We start from the raw sequence: 18,892 nt of genomic DNA on the forward strand, positions 1-18,892 counted from the left end.
TTATGCACCAGAGACAGATCCATATTATTTTTAAGAGGAGAGAACAAGGAGCGCAGCAGAAGAGATTGGATTATTGAGAGCTTTATCACCCGAAACAGTGCTCTGAACAGGTGGAAAAGCTGTTAATTTGGTTAAAAGTACTGTGTCAGGTTAAGAGATGAGGAACTTGCAGTGTTTACTTAGGTAGACCATTGGGAAAAAGCACATTATCTCCTAATTCACTAAAAAAAAAAGATCATAAAAACCAAAGGATTTGAAACAGAATTAAAACCTTATCCTTGCTCTTTACAGTAATATGAGATGTCCCCATCAATGTTCCTTCCCAGCCATAATCAGCTGCATACTTCTCACTGCCTGCCTCCTCAGAGTACATCCATGGCCGGCACTACGGCTTGGGAGCAAAATGCCTTGTGATCAGTACGTTCCTTCCAAGTACTGGCACACGGATGACATGTCACCACGCAGAAGTACAGGCTGTGGCCATCTCTGCTTGCTCAGGCACTGGGGCTGGTGCAGGGATGGGGCTGGCTGGAGGATCCCACCCGGCACAGCCTCCAGGTGCGTAAGTAGCATTTGCTGCATGCAGCAGCACAGAAGCAGCTTAACTTTACTAACTGATGGCATCCATTGCTTCTGATCTGGATTAAGAGCGTCACAGGCTGCTTGTAGGAACGTTATAGAGAAGTTGTTTAATTTACAGACCTTGGCTGAACTAAGAATAACCCATCTCATTAAAGGTCATGATGTGTGCTACCCAATTCTCCAGGAAATAAGCCCTTTTTAAAAGAGCACATTAAAAAAACACTGAGCGCAGTCTCATAGGTGTATTCTGAAACTCAAAATGCTGGTGGAGGGAAGGAAACAGAGAAGTCCAAAGTAGACAGCCCTTATGATTTGCTTTGGTAGGTGCGAGTTAGCACATTTCTTTGTGCCAGCACACTCTGATGCTCAAGGTGAAACCCAGGAGTAATAGAGAGCAAAAATGAGAAGCCCATGCCTCTGCAGCCAAGCTGTATCTGATATCTTGAGCTTAAAACCTTTCTTGTTGTTGGTATTCAGGAATGCAAATACACAGATTTTAGTTGTAATTTGGTACTTCTGTGCCTGCAAAAACTGCGAGCGGCCCACCTTAAGTTTCTGATGTCAAAGCATCCTTAAGCAGGGTTTCCAGTGAGTGCTTCCAATGATTTGATCTCCCCCAAGGCGTGTTGTCTTCCTCTTAGGTGCTCTGGCTCATCTTCTGGGCTGAGACACACGTAAGTGATAACTGTGATTATCCCTGGAGTATAACAATATGCACATCAGCAGAGCGTGCAGTTCTGCTGTCAAGGCGTGTTTTGCTGTAGGAAAAGAAATCCCTTTGAACACCTTTGAAGGTCGTGCTGTGAATGACTAACTGCCTTTTATTGAGCAGTTAATGGAGCTTGGCCAAAGCACTTCAGGTGCTTTTGGTCATATGTCCACATTGTTGCATTTTAAATAGGTTCGCAGTAGATCTTCATTCGCCTGGGAAATTTTGAGATCCTTTCCGTGCTATTTCAGCGCTGCTATTTTCATGTTTTGTCCTAAAGGCAAAGAGTGCTCCTGGCAGTTTGGTAACAGCATGCCTTTAAGGACAGTGCGGGGATCAAGTAAGCACAAGTACAAGGCAGCAGCAAACCAACTGATTCCACGGACCTTGAGCCACATCTCTCAAACCAGATAGCAGTCAGATCCAGCAAAGCACATACAGCATTTGTGAGAAAAGTAGAAAGTAGATCCCCCACACTGCTATAAAGATGGCAAGTCTGAACAGTGATGGAAGTATAGTAGAATTCTGAGCTCTGGCATAATGCAGGCAGCCTACTACCCACCACAGGCTGACGCTCCTTGCACCAGTTACCATACCAGGGGTAAAGTCTGCGCTGGTGTCTCTGCTCTCATTATAATAGCATAAAATCTTTAAGAATCCACCTCTGTGCACCTATTTCTATTCTCTCACGGTAAGAGACCACCCCACTCCTGCCCAGCATGCAGTATGGGCAGTGCAATAGCCACACACATGGAATGCCTGCAAGGAGGAGCACGGCTTAAGGGGCTCATCATGGGCTTAGCAAGCTGTAATGTCTTTAATCTCTTTTCTTTTACAAACTCATCATGTGGCTTCAAGTAACTTTACAACTCAGTTTCTTCTGAGCTACAGATAATATTAATCAGCCTTCTTAACAGGACTATTAGCGGAGGAAGTATTATTACTATGAGGATATAATAAAGCAATCAAAAATACTGAACTAACCCCGTGGTATCACTCATTGAAATACAGATTAACTCTTAGAGAGCCCTCCATTAATCGCACCTTTCAAACTGCAAGTCTTTCCCACCCCTCTTTATGCACTTTAAGAATCAAATTGGACTTAGAGAGAGGAACCGTGAAGTTTAAGCACTAAACCACAACTCAGATCTTTCCCAGCATTCTGTCACAGCTCCAAGGGGCAGTGCACAACCTGTGACACTCAGCATCCCACACATACAGCAGCTGCAAATTCCCACTGGGACTGAACCCATCTTGAGGTGCGTGAGTTCACAGCATCCTGCAGTCATAGAATTTGATTTTGTTTTGTATCTACTACTTCAGCAGTAAGAATGGCAGGGAAATGAAATATCAGTGCACTTTGGGAGAGGGAATGAAATGTCGGTGTTTTCCAGAACAATACATAAAATAGACATGGTGCTAAAAACAAGAACAAAGGGCAGGCTTTAATAGTTGTTCATTTTACCTCTTTCCAATAGCTCTTTATTTGTAATAGTGCAGGTACACACAAAAGGCCATTCCTGAGCCTGATGAATACAAGTCTCAGAACTTAAGCACAATCATGGGATTCTCTATACATCCCTTAGGGCACATTAATTAGCATGAATTGCCAGTTACCAAATGAAAATTAATCTCCTCTGTTAATGCTGTGTTCTGCAACACTCACTTGGAATATCACATCTCATTTTTATGTAACGTGCTACTCCAGTGATGTGTATTTCCCTGCAGACAGCATAGTGAAAATGTTCCTGCTCAGATACAGTTTGTGTCCATTGATAGAGAGGTCAAAATTACTGCGAGTCTGCATCATTTGTAGAAATTGCATATGCAATTAAATCCTAGAAAGTACAAAAACTTTTCTTGTCCTAATTACATATTATTTCATCATTCAGTAATGCAAGCCCCAAATTCTAGCTCTCTTGTTAATATAGCGACCCAATAAATGTACTTCTGAAATTAAGTTGTAGCACATTTTTTATTAAACATTTTCTCAGCTTATGCTTTGAACATAAATACATACTTTTATGGCTCATGTTACAAAAGACCCTACTATGTGTTAGAAAACATATACAGACTATATCGTAGTGGTTACACTTTCTCCCCCTTTTCCCTAAAATCTTCCATAAATTCTATAAATCTAGCAAAGCAGCACCAGAAAGAAAAATCCAATCTACCCAGCAGCAGTTGAAAACAGCTAAAAAGTTTCCTTGCTTGCTGTAAGAGAAACTTTGGTTCCTGTTTGCTTTCATTGCAAGGCAATACCTTATTACGTAAACTATGCATCAGAAAACAAGCACTGCACGTCATGCTCCATCACTGAAGGTCTACTTCATTTCGTATTTCCAAAGGTGTACAGCTTATCTTTGTCTTTTCCACTTGGTAAGACAAATATATATGTTTACTTTAAAAGCCGTATAGTGTAAATGAGGGACCTATCTCTGTTCTTATTGAACTCAGTGGTAAAACTTCAGTGGACTTCCTGAAGAGCAGATTGGTATTTTATTTCTCCCGTTTTCTTGACTAAATTAAAGACAGCTACATTTCAGCTGGAAGGTAGGATGAGCATCACTTAGAATTTTAAAACTCTTACGCCTCATTGCTAGCACCTCCTGTCATAACTCCACACATGGGTATCCAGCTTGATATTTGGGGTCTCTGCTTACCATTCTTAATGATAAAGACCTGTGAAAAAGTGAGCATAATCCTCCAGTCCCAAAAGCATGGACATGGAAGCCCACACCCGAGGAGCATGCAGATTTGTACCTGTGGTCTTTCTGCTCTACTGTAGCAAAGAGACATCAGGTTATATAGGCTTCATACACAGGAGAATCTTTTAACGTGCTTTTCAGTATGCACACATTACACTGTACAATTTAGTATTTCCACACAGTGGGCAAAGAGAAACTCCCAGCACCTATGGAAGAATGTGGAAAACACAGCTGGCCTTGAGCCCTCAGGCAAGGTAAACCAGGCACAAGGACAAGAAGAGGAAAAATTGGGGGAAATATTGCTGGCAGCCTGCCTTAGAGACACTCTGCTTTTTATTTCACAGAGACTGATGCCGACACTAAGCCCATACCAATGCCAGGAGCACCCAGCTGACGTGGTAAGAATCATGGTGAAAGACGCAGAATAAAACCACAAAGCAGTAAGGAAAACTACAGACCTACAATCCAATCTCTAACAGATGTTCTTTGTGACTTACTGAAGTGTGTGCTACTATGGCTCAAGCAGCCTTTTCCAATTGGGATGCAGGATGCGAGCTGAGCCCCGGAAAAGAAATTTAGGTGTGTATCTGATTGTTGAATTGTCTGTTTTGGTGGCAGCAGGAGAAGGTTTGCTGCAGTAGCATTCCCTCTGTCCTGGGTTGTGTGCGATGTGGCAGGCAAGGCAAGACACCATCTTACTGCAGCACTCCATCAAACTCAGTGAGTCAGCCCATCCACCGACTTTGGTGTTGGCTTGATACAGGTTTGCTTTTCAGAGCAGACTGAAAATTTAGGGTACATTTATAATTTACTGGGATGAGATGAGCGCCAAAGCAGCCAAAACCTGCACTTGATTTTAGTCAATGCAAATATCTTGTAGACTTTTGCTTTGGATATATTTAATTTCTATTTTGCTGAACTGATGGACAGTATCAGAGCTTTTAACACATCCAAGTTAAACCTAAGAGTCTTAATCTCAGTATCTTTCAGTTTATTGACAAGGGAAGAAGATATTTTCAGTGCCTCATTTCACACGTATTAAGTCTGTTGTGACTGAACGGGGTGTCTCATCACCATTTTTTGTAATATCTTTCTGAGCTGAAGGCCTTGTCTTGTATTTCACATGCAGAGACTGTTGTGCAAACAGCAATGTCAATAGTATCCCCGAGTACAAAATTCCTTTTGGAAATATATCCATTCATTAAGAAAAAAAAATGATTAACTAGGTCCTTGTTTAGAATTCAGCCCTCTAAAGCAGTACCAAAGCAACACCTTGTCCCACTGAGTGATTAAATGCAAAGAAATTGTGCACCCTACTTTTACAATATCTATTTATCAGACCATGCTTGGCTGAATCTCTGGGTGAGCAGATTGAACCATAACCCTGCTGTCTGCACTTGTGGACTGACATTATCTGATAGGTATTTGCCTGAGGACACAGCACAGATCTACTGATGTAGGACGAATATCCACAACGATTACTTGCGCTTCCCACAGATTATTGCAGTATATTTCTGAGCTCATTATTTACATACGGGATATGCATAGCTCGTTAATAATGGCACAGTCCATATCTAGCTTTGACACAAAATTGCCAGGAGGGGAATGCATTACCAGCACTACAATGCACAGCTGTTCTTTATCTGTATTTTCTACTATGCGTGCCACAATATCCTTGCAACTTTCTCTGTATGACAAAGATGGTAACAGACACATTATAACTACTGAGAAAATTAATGGACTTTTTATACTGCAACGTTTTTCATAATACTGAGCAATAAAAATAATAATAAAAAAATCTATTTTCTATGTTGAAAAAGAAAAAGTATCAATTAATATAACTGTGTTTGCTCAGACCGAAGTCTGGCTTATGGAATGATTGTTACTAACTGTTATAGTAATTACTAATACTAGCTTTCACATTAGAATTTTTATTGATTAAAAAAACTGTTTGTGCTAATTTGTTAAAATCTACAGCCCATGCAATATGTCACTTTGGAAAAGGAAACAACAGCTGATTTACATAAGCAAAAACCAGCATGTGACATAGCACACGTTCCTTGCCTTCCCTAAGTGCTATAGAACATAGTGACGATATTTATAAATGTGAATATAAATAAGACAAAACTTCTAAAATCTTTTAAAATGTCTGACAAATCCTTTCTGTTCTAAGTATCAAAGGTAGCATCAACAGCTAGACATTTTCCAATACCCTGACACCACAGAATGTTCTACGTATGTGAAGACTCTGCTTTGTATCCCTTTGTTCTGTGATCAAATCCTATCGAGATTCCTCCCATGGTATAAAGTCCATTGGTTCGGGTCCTAAGCTGGCATTTGCTGTATAAAGATATCAGACTTTTTAATAGCAGAAAGTATCTTGAATTTAGTTCACTCATATATTTAATAGCGGGATTTGCCAGACCATCACTGAAGACACTAATTCATCTTGTCGTTGCTGCTTGGTCTTCTTGTTCACTCTTCTGTGTCCTTGGCCACCAGAAATGACTAATACTGAACTTGCTTTCATTTTCTTAGATCTCTGTCTTTTATTTTTAAAAGAGATATTTTGATCCTTCAAAAGCTCATAAATGTTACTGTCCTCTGGCCTATGTTCTAGGGAACTTGATGTAAGGGATCCAGAAGATGACGACAAGTCACTTTTTTGTGCAATGGATCCTGCTGAACCTCCCAGCCAAACTGAAGTATCAGGGTTGCTGCCATTGGAAGAGCCTGGTCTGTCATTGTGCAGAACATTCCTCTGGTCTTTGTCTTTAGATTCTGAGCCACGAGGCAGGCTGTTCCTTAGCTTGTTTTTGTTTTTCTTGTTTAGAGATGTAGCCATTACAAGAAACTTGACTGGCCCATTGTGTGCGTGATACGACACCATTCCTCTTCCTGCAGCCAAAAGAAAAAAAGACAATTAAAGATTTTTATTTTAACTATAACTCTCCACAATAATTACTTTGTTAAATTTGCTTAGGAATGCGTAACTCTTAAAATCCTGTTGTATGCAGTCAGTCCATCTACAGGACGTCTGTTTCCTTGTACATAAACAATTTAAAGAAAAGTGTAGAAAGAAAAATCTATTGTGCCATAAGGATGTTTTAGGACTGTGTTAATAAACCAGTCGGAACACGACTGAATGAATTCAAGTTGACTTGTGCTGTGTTCGCGGCAGCATGAATACAGACATTTTCTACTAACTTGTTTTGGCATTGACACAAAAATAACATTCTGAGTTTTCTACAGAAATCCACAAAGAAAATATGTGGCTTTCAGTTAATCCTACTGTACCCCTGTACCTTTCTAGAAGAGCACATGAACATCTCTTTCATTGCAGCGGCTGCTAGTAATACAAGGAAAATTTACACATGAAAATCATAAGAATATATGAAACCTAAATTGCATAACGCCAAATTCAGAAGCTCTAAGAACAACAGTGTATGGGGCTCTTACAGCAAGAAAAAGAAGCATAGCATTATACAAAATCACCTATGAGATGAAAAGAAGTTAGGCTATCAAGGAAAAGAAACCACCACTCTACAAATCACCCCATCCATCCCTAACTCCCTAATACATTCCAGGTTATGATTTAAAAAAAAATAATCTGCTTTTGCAAAAAGTGCAATGATATAAAGATGAATTATCAGTACTGGAAGCACAACTGAGAAAAGTGCAGGGTTTTTTTGTTTGGGTTTTTGTTTTTTTTTTCAGTTCAAATTCCAACTACTGTGTCTGAAGACTATAAATCTCAATGCAATGCTGCCAAACCTGAGAAGATCTAACCCTAAATAAATGCAATATGCAGATGATGTAAACCACAGCAATCAAAACAGAAAGTGGAAGAACACAATGAGAGACTATTTCATTCTGCAACAATGCATTTTCTTGTATTGCATTTATTTTTACCTAATATTGCTTCCATAACTTCCAAGAAACAGTTGGCATGTTTTAGTACCTGAAGGGGGCCTACATGGAAGCTCGGGAGGGACTTTGTATAATGGCATGTAGTGACAAGATGAGGGGAAGTGGCTTTAAAGTGGAAGAGGGTAGATTTAGACTAGATATTAGGAAGAAATTCTTTACTGTGAGGGTGGTGAGACACTGGAACAGGTTGCCCAGTGAGGTTGAGGATGCCTCCTCCCTCTAAGCATTCAAGGCCAGGCTGGATGGGGCTTTTAGCAACCTGGTCTAGAGAGAGGTGTCCCTGCCTATAGAAGGGGGGCTGGAACTAGATGATCTTAAAGGTCCCTGCCAACCCAAACCATTCAGTGATTCCCTGATTACTGCTGCATATTTTGCTGAACACAATTCATTTTCACTCTAAAAAGTTACATATATTATCTTTTTTTCCCTGAAGGAGGTTACAAATTACTTGCACCATAGAATCTGCCAGCTTTCATTCCACAGCTCAGAAGCTCTAGTAGAACTGTGGAACTAAACTGTAGCATGGCAAAGAGATACTTAATTGGAATTACACATACTTTAGAAAAATCTCACTTCTGTTAGCAGCTTAAACATTTACAAAATGATTCAACAGCATTCATACGTTTCAAACAAGGCAATACAAAACTAACTTACCAAACTGTAAACATACTGGTTGTTGTAAAAAAAAAAAAAAAAAAAAAAAAAAAAAAAAAGAACTATATGTTCCCATATGTTCCAAGTCTCTAGTTTTGGTAAGAAAGGTCACAGAAACAATGTACCAAATGTCAGAGAATGTACTGCATTGTCAGTACCCATGTCTCTGAACCTAATGCATCTATCTTCCCCAAGTATGGAAGAAAGATTCTTTGCAATGCCCCCTCTTCTCATTTGTGTACTTTACTGTACTCTGATAGGATTAATGTTTATCATATTCTTATTCCATAAAGAAAAAATGCTGTCCCGACTCAAACAATGGAGACAAATCCAGGCAGGTATGTGGAAATACTTTAATGATAAGGAAGAAGAACAGATAGAATTTCATCACAGAGCTCTGATGAGTACTTCCACAACACATGTAGTTTGGCAGAGTCATTTCAACTACTGACAGGAAAAAAATCTTCAGCATAACGACATTCTACCAAATCCATTTGAGAAATGTCACTCACCAGTTACTTTGGGAATTCCCTGCAAACGTGGCACTGGCAATGCTACTATTATCCCCAGATTTGTTCCAACCAGTAATAAGCCATGGCACACCAGCAGACTGGTCACAGAAACACGCTGTTGCCCTGTGAAGTGCAGGAAGTGCTGTATTATTTAAGTAATGATCTTTGCCAAGGTCAAAGTAACCTCAAACACACAATCAGCTGTACACTTGCATTCAGCAAAGCACTCATCAGAAAGGCAAATACATCGCGGGATTGTATTAACCTTTACATACGTCATAATTTAAATACAGCTGAACTCGTATTATCTGCCCTACATCTCTAAACCACGGTACCTAAAAATAGACAGACATTACCTTTACAAATATGATTTTGCAAATTTGACTGTGTATGCTCTTAATAATAAAACTGAAAGGCATTCCACTTCCCAGCGCTCCATAATGCATCAAGACAACACACTATGCTTGAGACTCAAACTTGTTCATGATTATTCTTTTCTCACAGTTGTATTTTTGTGAAATAGTATCAGAAGTACCACATCCACACTGGGGTTCTCCTGTACAACAATGACATTGGCATACTGGGATAAATCCCAGTGAAAACCCATTAAGATGATCAAGACACTGGAGTAAATAATGTACAAAGAGAAACTGAAAAATACAAGTCATCTGCACTTATCTAATGGGAGTGTACGCAGAAGAGAGTCAGACTTTACTCAGATGTGCTCAGTGACAGGAGAACACACCAGGGAGCATGACAAATTTGCTGTAAAGGTAGGAAAAACCTTCTTCACCATGAATAGAGTCACACACTAGTTGCTCAGAGAGGTAGAGGAATATCTCCATAGCTGAACATAGTCAAATTTGGCTGGACAAGTTCTTAAGCAACCAGATGTTACTTTGGCTTGTTTCAAGAAGACAGACAAAATGAACTCAGAAGTCTATTCCATGACCTTATACAAATCTCTTCTATTGATGAGATTTTTGTTTTTCTTATGAGAAATAGTCATTTCTGCTTACAATGCTTGCTAAGTATTTCATTCTGGGTAGTTGGACTTACTTTCGCAATGCCCTTGACAGGTTACAGAAACGGAAAATGACAAAAATAATTCCTGCCCAAACTTCTGCCATGACCCACATTTACGTGGAGAAGCATTTAAACTGTGTTGAAGTCACCCAGGTTCACAGCCTACATGTTCTTGGATTTACAATTAACTTCACATGCCAAGAGAGCAGTCATTCCCATCTTTATCATAACTCTCAAGTTGTTAATCACTTCACCAGTAAGTAGGGAATTTGGATGCCACTTTTGATATAACTCAGATGAACCTACATGTTCCACACCTTGGAAAAAATACCTTAATTATGGTACATCACAAGTGAATGAATTTTCCATCTCTTCCTTTGAAGCTGGGCCAATTTACAGCTAAGAATGCATGAATCACAGACCCAGCTGGAAAGCAGGGAAGGAGCAGTTTGTCTGAAGCCTGGAGGTTAAAGTGCTCAACTGGAAAGCAGTAGGTGGACCACGGTCCAAGTCTTTCCTCACAGAACTTTACAAAACCAAAACATTTATCCAGTGAGGGTGTGTTGTAAAAGGCACACATCACCTGCAGGGCCAGATCTGGAATCTCAGCTCTGACTGCCCTAAAACACATTCTAAAATGCCTTAAAGGCAATTAGGTCACTCTCTAGTTGCAGTGTGAAAAAGTTGAAGAGGCTCCATCTACTCATGGAAGCCTTCAGTGAGTGTGGTGGTTTCACACTGGCAGTAGCTCCGCTCTACCATACCACTCCAACTCCTCAAAAGAAAAAATATGATGAAAAATGCTCGTGGGCTGAGGTAAAGACAGGGAGATCACTCACCAATTCCTGTCATGGCCACGTAAGGAATAATCAGCATACGGAAAATTAATTTAATTTTTACCTACTGATAATAGACTAGAACAGAGACACCTATGTTTTTCCATAAACTGTCATTATTTTTGTTGGTATGATGGCATTATCCCTCTTCAGGTAGATAAGCGTAGATGGTTTCTGTCCTTAGACAAATTAGAAGACTTTTGAAGGATTTATTTATTTTATGAGATGAATTTAGTTTCCAAAGCAAAGCACATAGAAACACTCCTTCAACGCTGGTTAGATGGACAGTCCTCTGGGGAGGCACAGATTTCCACTTCAGGAGTGAGAGAATGGAGAGTAGTCAGGCGACCACATGCTGTCCAAAAACACATCAAAACCTACAGTGATGACATGTGGCAGCCTTGAGAGTGAAAGAAAAACAGTAATCCACAATAAAAGACTGCTTGTGCTGTTTTCAAAGCCATACATACAACATGTGATAACCATTTGTCTATCCTCAATCATTTGCTAATACAGATTTTACATTTACCTTTATAACAGGTCAAAACAAGTTCAAACATAGATGTTAAAAAACCTCTGCATATTGGAGTTGTCAAAAATCAAGATTTGAACTTTGTGATTTAGAGTTCAGACTTGCTCAGGCTGCATAGGATATTTAAGATCCCCCACAACCTGTGTCACAGCAAAAACAAGGTAACTGCAGATTGGCCTAATCTCACTCCCATTTCACTTAAAGCTGTTTCACAAAGTGCAAACAGAAATATTAAAGTGCAATTTTCAAGTCTTTTCTAATTGCAAAAAACACCAATTTTACTTCTGCCTGTCAAAGCCTTTGAAGAAGATGCTCACATTTCTAGCAATAGATCTTTAATGCCTTTTCTATATACCAACCCTGAAACAACGCACAACTACTAATTGTTACCAGTGAAAACCAGTAATGCTCCTCACTGTTTCCGTAGGCAAAAACAGCAAATTACCAGCCAGCAACTTAGAATCTTAAACACGGAACACAGCCTTAAGCATGAAACATCTACAGTGAGGTCAAAAGGAACAACATTTGCTTTGAAATCTTTGAAAAGCAGGAAACATCTGCATCTGAAAAAATACTTTGAAATAGCATATAATAACTAAAAAAAAAAAAAGAGAGAGAGAGAAAATGCTATTCAAATAGATAGTAATTTTAAATATTTATTTATCTGCTTCCCATGGTCTGAACTCATATTTTTCTTTGTTATCCTGTGACTTTTTATTCATACAGACTTCAAATCAAGAGAAAAAGATAAATGTAAAACCAGTTCTCTAGAACTTGTTGAGCAGTAAACACAGAAATCAACGAGCTAACAAGGGTAAGTCAGAAAAACAAATGCCAAAAACAAACAAAAATTACCTTAAATAGGAAAACTGCTAGATCACACTGTTCCAGTGCAATGATGGAATTGCTAGTCATGAAATGATCTTACCAAGATCTTCAGTTTCGAAGAACTGAAGTCACCAATCAGGTTTACACAAGGACAAATAATTTTAATATGTTTCTGCTATGTGTTCAGCCTTTCTCAGGTCTCATTTTCTGACTCAGATTCAACAACCATGTGCTCCCTAGGTACGTGCAAGGACAAACTGGTGCATATCCTCTTACATGACCTTGCTCTTCCTGCTATATAAAACACTGTCTAAAAAAGCAAATCAAATGGGCTGACCTCAGATTTTCATGCATCTTTTAATCATTTCTCAGCAGTAAAATCATAAAACAACTACATTTTATGCTGTGGCACCTAGTGGGGTGGGGACAAAAGGAAGCTCTAAGTCTCAATGTATAGTTTGTTTTCTGCAGAGAGGAAACAATACCATTTTTCTTTGCCTTTCCCATCTGTGTCCAGGAAACACACATGTGCCATTAGAGGATACACAGATACAATCACAGTACAGCAACATCAACAGAAGTTGCCTCTCTGTTCAGCAGGTAACCTTTCATCATTCATATGAGCAAAGAAATACAGTGAACCAAGGTCACAGAAATCTCTTTAAAAAGCATGTCTGGGGAACATTTGTACAATGAAATTATTCAAAAGTGTCGAATGAAATTCAAATGAAATTGAAACCAAGATTATTAATAAAACCAAGAACTGTGTACTCACTTTCTGTAAGACTTTAATTTATTTTCACTAACCAGGCTGTGAGAGATGTGACAAAGATAGGTGAAAAGTTACCTTTTAAGCACTGAGATTCAATCACTGGTCGTAAGTACGAAGCTAATAAATAGGTGAAGCACATTAGTGAGTTGTTTACATTTGTCTTCAAATATTATTTTTTTTTCTCCTACTCAATACGTCAGTTAGCAGACAGCTGAGCTTAGGCCACTTAAAATCAGTCTCAGTGTATTGTACAGTTGTATGGTCTATAGTGATGATGACGGTCTTCAATTCAATCTTCTTTTTTCATACTGTCTTTGTGCTTTTTGGAGATATTTATTTATTCAGTTATTTTTAAAGAGAACCTAAGTCTGTTATACAATATTAGGAAGTATTTTATGGCTTGCGGTTTTGGTGATACATCACGCGATGCTTCTGTGGAGCACCCTGTACTGAACAGAAATCCCAAGGAAAGTAAGCTCAGGTTTACTTTTCAGACCTGTGTCCCTATGTACAAACTTCCCACAACTCCAGAAAATCATCAGCTTGAGCACAGAACAGAGTCACTAGGATTATCAGTTACATCCCTTGTTGTATGTGGACTACTCAGTGACTGAGCACAACTGAATGACAGTGTGCAGGGACACAGGTGATAGAAGGTGTTTTGGGATACCGTAGTTGTTCAGAACCCACTCAGATGTCTCAGCAGATTCATCGGTCTTTTTAAGCCATTTAGTTGACATACTTGACATGAAAATAAGCAAAATCTGACCTATATCTAGGTGGCACTTTTCCAGTCAAGCTCTTTCCTTAGCCAGACCTCTGCGAACGCAATACATTAAACATTTCCACAAATCAATCATGATTTAAAAAAAGAAAAATTACTTTTGGCTTGTGGTCTGTGGTTCTGTCTCCTTTTTTACATTATTAAATTCCACTGAATCATAATGACAGTAATTTCCTGTGCCACTTCCTTTATATTTCATTATTCTTTGACTCTCTCTTACTCGGTGGGCTGAGTTATCTTTCTCAAAGTAAAGGAGGCACATCCTTTAGAACAAAGAAAGTAGGCAGTGATATTTAAAGCTGTCTTCTCCCCTAAATGGGAAAAATCTAACATCATGATAACTGATCACCAAGGGTATAGAATCATAGAATCACAAGAATCTAGTCCAACTGTCCTCCCACTACCATTGCTACCACAAGCCACTAAACCATATCTCATAGCTCCTCATCCAGACACCTCTTGAACACTGTCAGGGACAGTGACTCCAACACCTCCCTGGGCAGCCATTCCAGTGCCCGACCACTCTCTGAGAGAAAAAGTTTTTCCTTATGTCTAATCTAAATTTCCTCTGGTACAACTTGTGGCCATTTCCTCAGGTCCCGTTTGTTGCCTGGAAGAAGAGAATGTATGAGGTATGCATGAGGTACAAAAACCTCCTGCTCTGTCTTAATTGATTACTACAAGTACCCTCTAAATATAGCTTTGTAATTCAAGTAGCCTTTCTGACACAGTGACAGTAAATTTGTAAATTTGTCTTTTACTTCTATTGTATGTTAACAAAATAATGATAATTTCATTATGTAAACAAGTTATGTCCATTGCTTTAAGTGAAGATGTAGATGACCTCTCCATGCAGCCTATTAGGCCAATATCACACATCGCTGCTCCTACTAAGAACTTGGCAAAAGGAGTCCAGCTTCAGAAGTTATATCATGATAATCCTGCACTTTTCTTTTTAATCCCTCTTCCTAAGATCCTTAGCAATATTTTTACATCAATTTGTTCTGACTCATTTCAATACAAGCTGAATTTTTACTTACGTGTTCTTTTTGCATATTAAAGAACTCCTGCTGAATTTCAGAAAACTAAGAGATGTTTATTTTAAAAAATAAAGATGTCCTATTGCACATCACACATCTAAACACTAATCAGGTCATTAAAATCCATAGAAAATGTAAAAAAATGTGCTTTTTGTTACTATGAAGCCACTTCATTCTTCCTCCTATGTCAGATTTTTCTTCCTTTTTAATCTGAGTGTATACTACACAGGGTTTTATTTATTCTTTGTTCCAAAAGCTCTTAGTGCTGCTTATTATGTAAACCTCCTACTACTCTGTCTTTTAGCCTTTGCTGGTGTAGCATTACTGGGATAATATAAGCATGCCCAAGAGCTGCTGCTAAATAATTGAAATTCAATTCATTTTTAGAATGGATTCCTCCGTTGGAACATTTGCTGTAATAAAAAGTGCTGTTCTACTCCTAAAATAAATTTCCATTTCCATTCACTGAAGTGCATTTTGGGAAGAGACAGAGGGAAAAAAAAAAAAAAAAAAAGAAGAAGCAGCAGCTAAAATGGGTAAGAATGACACCAAGGAGATATAATTAGCTAAAACTGTTCCACAGAAAAAAATCATGTTACATCATCAGTTTCATTATCATGGCTATGAATACTAAAGCTAAATTTGTTTGAAATTTAGCATAAAATGTGTGTAAGGGAGGCCCTACTTCTTCCCCTTTCCCCCCACAGACAGTAGAACATCTTGAAAGTTAATCTTTTTAAAAACTGGTCTTGATTTCTTTTCATAACCACGATTAATTAAATCATACAATCTATTTAAAGACAGGACATTTGCTGCTGGTTAGTAACAGTGCTACAATCAACGTGTTAAAAATGTCCTGTCTACAGCACTATAGACGGACAAGATTTAAAACAGATTTTTACTGCAAGGCTAACATGGTCACTCTCATTTCTACTACCTGATGCACACATGCTCATTACAACACAAGGCAAAGACATTCTCAAACCTGTGCTCATTAGTACTCCATAGGTCTAAGAATGATATTGGCCTACATCAGTCTGTAATGACATCTGTGCATGGCATTTGAAAAAAAGTGCCAGAAATAAGTTTATCTCAATTAGGCACGTCTAACTACCAAAGAGTCACTCACTTGCTTGCAAATCTGATACAGACCAGTATAGCTGTCTGTGACACTGATCATTTTAGAATGGTTGAACAGTTTTTGTCTTAAAACACTTAAAGATTTGTTAAACATCACCCTAACAACCAGAGGTTCTATCTTTGCTTATAACGCAAACGTTTTTAATTCAACAAACTAAAGCTCTAAACAAGAAAACACTGAACACACTCCTAAATAGAGATGTGAGTAGTTCTGATGACTTCACTGTGAGCAGTGATGTAACTGATACTAAGAGTGCCTTGTTGGTTGGTTCAGATCCTAGACTGACTGACTCCATCACGTACTTTAATACCAACTTCCAGAAGAAAATATTAAACTTTGCATCACTCCCCTGTTCTATAGTCACACAAAAAAAAAAAAAAAAAAAAAAAGAAGAAGAATCCACCTGCTTATCTATATAATGTAAATGTAAAGCCACTGAGGAGAACAAGCTCACTGCACACATTGTTCTTTAGGGCAGACAAGGGACTGTGATTTACTAAAGTAAACAGTCACGGGATAGCTATCAAGCACTGAGACAGATGTTCTGATTCTGGCCTTATCTGGAAAATAACACTGATAGAGACAAAACAAAACAGTTGATTTTTTCTCATCATGTGGTATGATTCAGCTACCTGGCAACATATTGTGAACAGGCGTGGCAATGTTAATATCCTGGAGGTGTTTCAGTGTCTCAGTGTGGAACAGGCGAAGTGTAGATCCAGATGTGAAGGCAATCCAGACTCCCACTCCAGCAACAGCCATGTGAGAGATTACCATACCTTCCTCTTGATGAGCTTCAAAATGGCTCTGTAAGAAAAACAAATTATCTTTGAGGAAACATTACATCATTCAACCCTCATTATCAGCTTCTCAGTACAGGCACTGTGTCTATGTCCTCCATGCCAAGAACAAAGCTCATTTTCTTTGCTTTGCTCAGGATATGTCCTGACTGCTGCATAAGATCTGTTATTTTTTATGCTACCTTTTTTTTTTTTTTTGAAACATCTTATCATTGGTCGTAAACCAAAGTTCTAATTAATGACTGAACAACTTAACAGTAACTTAAATAATGTATTTATTACAAATTTTGCATGATGGGAACCGGCAACCCTGTAATAGCTGAGACTTAAAACATTTTATGCTTCTTTATTGATACTCCTTTGGGAAAAATAATACTAATGAGGTTCCTGGGAGCAACCAGATTTTTTTTCTAATAGGTGACTTATACCTACAGCAGAAATTCCCTGGCTCACAGTACTGGAGTTCCTTAAATCTTTGAGTCTGCTCTTCCTGTAGATGGGCATCACATCCACCAAACTCTAGCCAACTTGGACCTACCCAGTTAGTCAGGACTGCTGGTAAATTATCGAAAGTGGCTTGGCAAGCACCTCCACCAGTTCTTTCAGCACCCTTTGGTAGATTCTATCCAGTCCCATAGATCTGAGGGTGTTCAAGTGGAGTAGTAGGTTGCTAATCATTTCCCCTTGGATTTTAACGGTTTCATTCTGTTCCCTGTCTGCCATCCAGTTTGTCTTTCAGCATATGGGGATGGCCTACTCTTTTGCCTTCATTCTTCACAAGACTTCATTCTTGTGGGATGTTCAACCTTCCTAGACTCCTTCATCCTTTTAAAATTGCCTCCCAACAAACCCTGTCAATTAGGTCCCTAAATAGGCCAAAATCACACCTGAAAACAAAAGTAGCAGTTCTGCTGACCACCCTTCCTTGCTTTCCCGAGGATTGGCAACTATCATTTTATGATTATTGTGTCAAATACAGCATCTTTTTTACTCAGACACTTCTGGATTTCTTAAATACTAGCTATTATGTATTCCTAAAGGTGTTGTAGCTTAACCCAGCAGGTGGCTCAGCACCACACAGTCATTCACTCACTCCCTTCATTCCCAGTGGGATGGGGAAGAGAATCACGGGGAAAAAAAAAAGCAGAATTTATGGGTTGAGATAAAACTATTTACTAAAATAGAGAAAAGGAAAAGGATAATAGTTATGACCATATACATATATGAATGTATATGACAAGGTAATGCACAAGCAATTACTCACCACCCCCAACCAAAGTCCAGCTAGAACCTCAAGCAGAAGAAGAGAGAGATGAACTCCCGTCCCTCTTCAAAACTCTTTCTGCATGATGTCACATGATATGGAATATCCCCTTGGCCAGCTTAAGCCAACTGTCTTAATCCTGTTCCCTCCCAGCTCCTTGGGCCCTTTGCTGCATCATACCAGACACTCTCTCTAAAGAAAGCAATTCCAACCCAGCTGAAGCTAAAACAAAAGGTCAAAATGCTCCTTCTGAAAACAAATAGTAATGCCAGACATTCAGGATCTAGTGCTTGAACTTTCTTCCTTATCTAATGGCTTCACAGTTACAACTTCTAAATGGCTCTCAGAAGGCTGAAACCTCTCTACATATTTGTGTTAACATGTGAAATAAAACTGCAGTAAAGATCTTTAATCATTAACAAGAAGTAGCGATATTTTGGTTTCATTTTTGTCTTGTAAGTAAGCAGTCTATGAAGTTAAACACAGCCTTTTAATGTTGTGCCACATATTATCAAATACAGAGGGCTAATCTGATAAACATAACATTTCCCTAGCTAAATAAATGGCAAACTGTTCCTTGGATACAAATCCCCCCCAGAGGGATATAGAAGTAAATATCAGCACTAATATTCACAGTTCTTATTATATACTCATAATTTATATACTTTATATATAATTTATATACTCATAATCATTATATACTTAATTACATTTGTAAACAAAATGCAAGAGTATCTCATTCCTCACTGTAAAAGCAAACTTAAATTTTCTATG

General features: G+C 38.6%; 1 protein-coding gene across 6 annotated transcripts in view; it reads right to left on the bottom strand.

Annotated features, from left to right (window-relative positions):
* Positions 1 to 2,740: 2,740 nt before the first annotated feature.
* The window catches only part of ARHGEF10 (Rho guanine nucleotide exchange factor 10), a 114,555-nt gene continuing 98,403 nt past the window's right edge, over positions 2,741 to 18,892 (bottom strand). For all 6 annotated transcript variants that reach the window (XM_015284923.4, XM_015284925.4, XM_015284924.4 and 3 more), the window contains 3 exons: positions 16,687 to 16,861; positions 9,096 to 9,218; positions 2,741 to 6,897 (listed from right to left, as the gene is read on the bottom strand). In XM_015284923.4, the coding sequence (XP_015140409.2) occupies positions 6,395 to 6,897; positions 9,096 to 9,218; positions 16,687 to 16,861 (801 nt within the window). In that variant the 3' untranslated portion in view covers positions 2,741 to 6,394. The remainder of the gene's footprint in view (positions 6,898 to 9,095; positions 9,219 to 16,686; positions 16,862 to 18,892) is intronic.

The sequence above is a fragment of the Gallus gallus genome, chromosome 3 (genome assembly GCF_016699485.2).
Source record: "Gallus gallus isolate bGalGal1 chromosome 3, bGalGal1.mat.broiler.GRCg7b, whole genome shotgun sequence".
Lineage (NCBI taxonomy): Eukaryota > Metazoa > Chordata > Aves > Galliformes > Phasianidae > Gallus > Gallus gallus.